Raw genomic sequence first — 2,565 nt, 5'->3', positions numbered from 1 at the left:
GGGTTGCCATTTCCTTCTTCAATAGAAAAGCAGTTATGGACAGTCAAATGCCATAAGTTTCCCTAAAAACTTCACTGCATATCTTCTTGACTTTGTGCTAGTCCGGGGTGCTGCAAACTCCTATGTGATGTCTGGTGTTCCATGAAGGCAATTAGATCTTTATTATGTCATCTCCATGGAAGAAGGGAGTTGGGGGTTCCTATTGTACCTTCTTGCTGATGTTACTTTGTAGAATCCTCATCCTTAAGTCATGTATTTTGATTGGAAATTTTCTAGACTGTTAGAAGAAATATTCACTACACTATAACTCTGCCCTATGTCACACTGATCTATTTTTCTGCAATACTTTGTGGAAGGCAGCCTTTACTTGAGCATTCCGTACACTGTAGACAAGGGGGTTCAGTAATGGGTTGAAGAAGGTGTAAAACAGGAAAAGGATTTTCTGCTGTTCCTCTAGATGACTGCTGTCAGGGGACAAGTACACCATAATGGCTATGCCAAAGTAGAACCCAACCACACAGAGGTGGGAGGAGCAGGTGGAGAAGGCTTTCTTGCGGCCCTCCTTAGACTGGATCTTCAGGATGGCCCTGAGGATGCGCACGTAGGAGACCAGTACCAAGGAAAGAGGCCCAACTAAGATAAACACGCCATCAGCAAAGAGGAACATTTCATTGATCCAGGTTTCACCACAGGTCACTTTGAGGACAGAGCTAATTTCACAGAAGAAGTGGTTCACCTTCTGGGGCCCACAGAAGGGCAGCTGTAGAAACAGACTTACTTGGACTATGGCCAGGGAAAATCCACACGCCCAGCAAGCGACGGCCAGCAATGTGCACACCCTCCAGTTCATCATGACCGTGTACTGCAGGGGGTGGCAGATGGCCACAAACCTGTCATAGGACATCACCACCAAAGTCAGGCACTCTACAGAAGCAAAGGCCAAATAGGAAACCATCTGCATAGTGCACGAGAAATAGGAGATGGTTTTCTTGTGTTTCACTAGGTTTTCCATCATATTTGGTAAATTGCTGGAAGCATAGGCGACGTCAGTGATGGCCAGATGAGACAGGAAGTAGTACATGGGGGTGTGCAGTCTGGGGTCAAGTGAGATGAGTCCCAAGATCATGCCATTTGCCAGCAGGTTGAAGGTATATAACAGGATGAAGATAACAAAGAGGAGCAATTCCACATTTTCACTGAGCTGGAAGCCCAGCAGGATGAATTCTGCGATCCATGACTGGTTGCCCTCCATTCCCAAAGGCAGTCTCTAAGGGACTGAAGTGTGATGGGAAGGTCAGAGCTGGACAGCAACGAAAATCAGAGTTACTCATGGGAAGGAAATTCAAAAGAAGTTTGTGTGCTTGTCCCTACTTCAATGAGAGTTCTCCGAAATGTTTCTCAGCATGTTTGTTTTTCTTACTTTATAGTGAAGTTATCAAAATTTAGGATAAGTATTGGAAATATAAACAATATTAGTATACACACTTTACCAATTTTTTCATGTTTGCTTTACCATTTCTCTCCCTCTCTCTCATTAATATTCTCTGAACCATATAATAATTAAGTGAACCAAAAGGCCAGTTTATCTCCAAACTGTTTGATTTTTTTTAAGAGCGAGAATCATCAAATGATAACATGATTCACTATTTTAGGTATAGCATTTCAGCCCCGCTGGTCCAAGATTGAAGTCCAATGTCACATATAACATTTTACCTCCTCTAATCTGAAAGTTAATCAGTTTTCTTTCCTTGACATTGATATTTTTGAAGAGTATGAGTTCTTATTTTGTATAATATCTCTCACTTGGGTTTTTCCATGGATTTCCCATGTTGTATTTAATATTATAAATTTCTGGTAGGAAAAAAATGTAACCTTGTTAATATTAAAACATTTCATGAATGCACAAATAATGTTAAGTAATCCCAATATAGGTGATGCTACTGTGTATTACTTGGTTAAGGTGGTATCTCCAAGTTAATTCCATTATATTCTTAAAGAGATGAGAATACCAGACCACCTGACCTGCCTCCTGAGAAACCTGTATGCAGGTCAGGAAGCAAAAGTTAGAAATGGACATGGAACAAACGACTGGTTCCAAATCGGGAAAGGAGTACATCAAGGCTGTATATTGTCACCCTGCTTATTTAACTTATATGCAGAGTACATCATGAGAAACGCTGGACTGGATGAAGCACAAACTAGAATCAAGATTGCTGGAAGAAATACCAATAACCTCAACTATGCAGATGACACCACCCTTATGGCAGAAAGCGAAGAATTTAAGAACCTCTTGATGAAAGTGAAAGGGGAGAGTGAAAAAGTTGGCTTAAAACTAAACATTCAGAAAACTAAGATCATGGCATCTGGTCCCATCACTTCATGGCAAATAGATGGGGAAACAATGGAAACAGTGACAGACTTTATTTTGGGGGGCTCCAAAATCACTGCAGATGATGACTGCAGCCATGAAATTAAAAGATGCTTGCTCCTTGGAAGAAAGGTTATGACTAACCTAGACAGCATATTAAAAAGCAGAGACATTACTTTGTGAACAAAGGTTCATCT

At 41.1% G+C, this 2,565-nt stretch overlaps 1 protein-coding gene across 1 annotated transcript; it reads right to left on the bottom strand.

Moving 5' to 3' along the window:
- Positions 1-319: 319 nt before the first annotated feature.
- Positions 320-1,252, bottom strand: LOC122437988 (olfactory receptor 2A5-like). The gene has a single exon (XM_043462452.1). It carries the CDS (start codon positions 1,250-1,252, stop codon positions 320-322), a length of 933 nt encoding a protein of 310 aa, XP_043318387.1.
- Positions 1,253-2,565: the final 1,313 nt, after the last annotated feature.

Source organism: Cervus canadensis, chromosome 3 (assembly GCF_019320065.1).
Source record: "Cervus canadensis isolate Bull #8, Minnesota chromosome 3, ASM1932006v1, whole genome shotgun sequence".
NCBI classification, from domain to species: domain Eukaryota; kingdom Metazoa; phylum Chordata; class Mammalia; order Artiodactyla; family Cervidae; genus Cervus; species Cervus canadensis.
The sequence above is the reverse complement of the archived record's forward strand: the minus strand, read 5'-3'. Positions and strand labels throughout refer to the sequence as shown.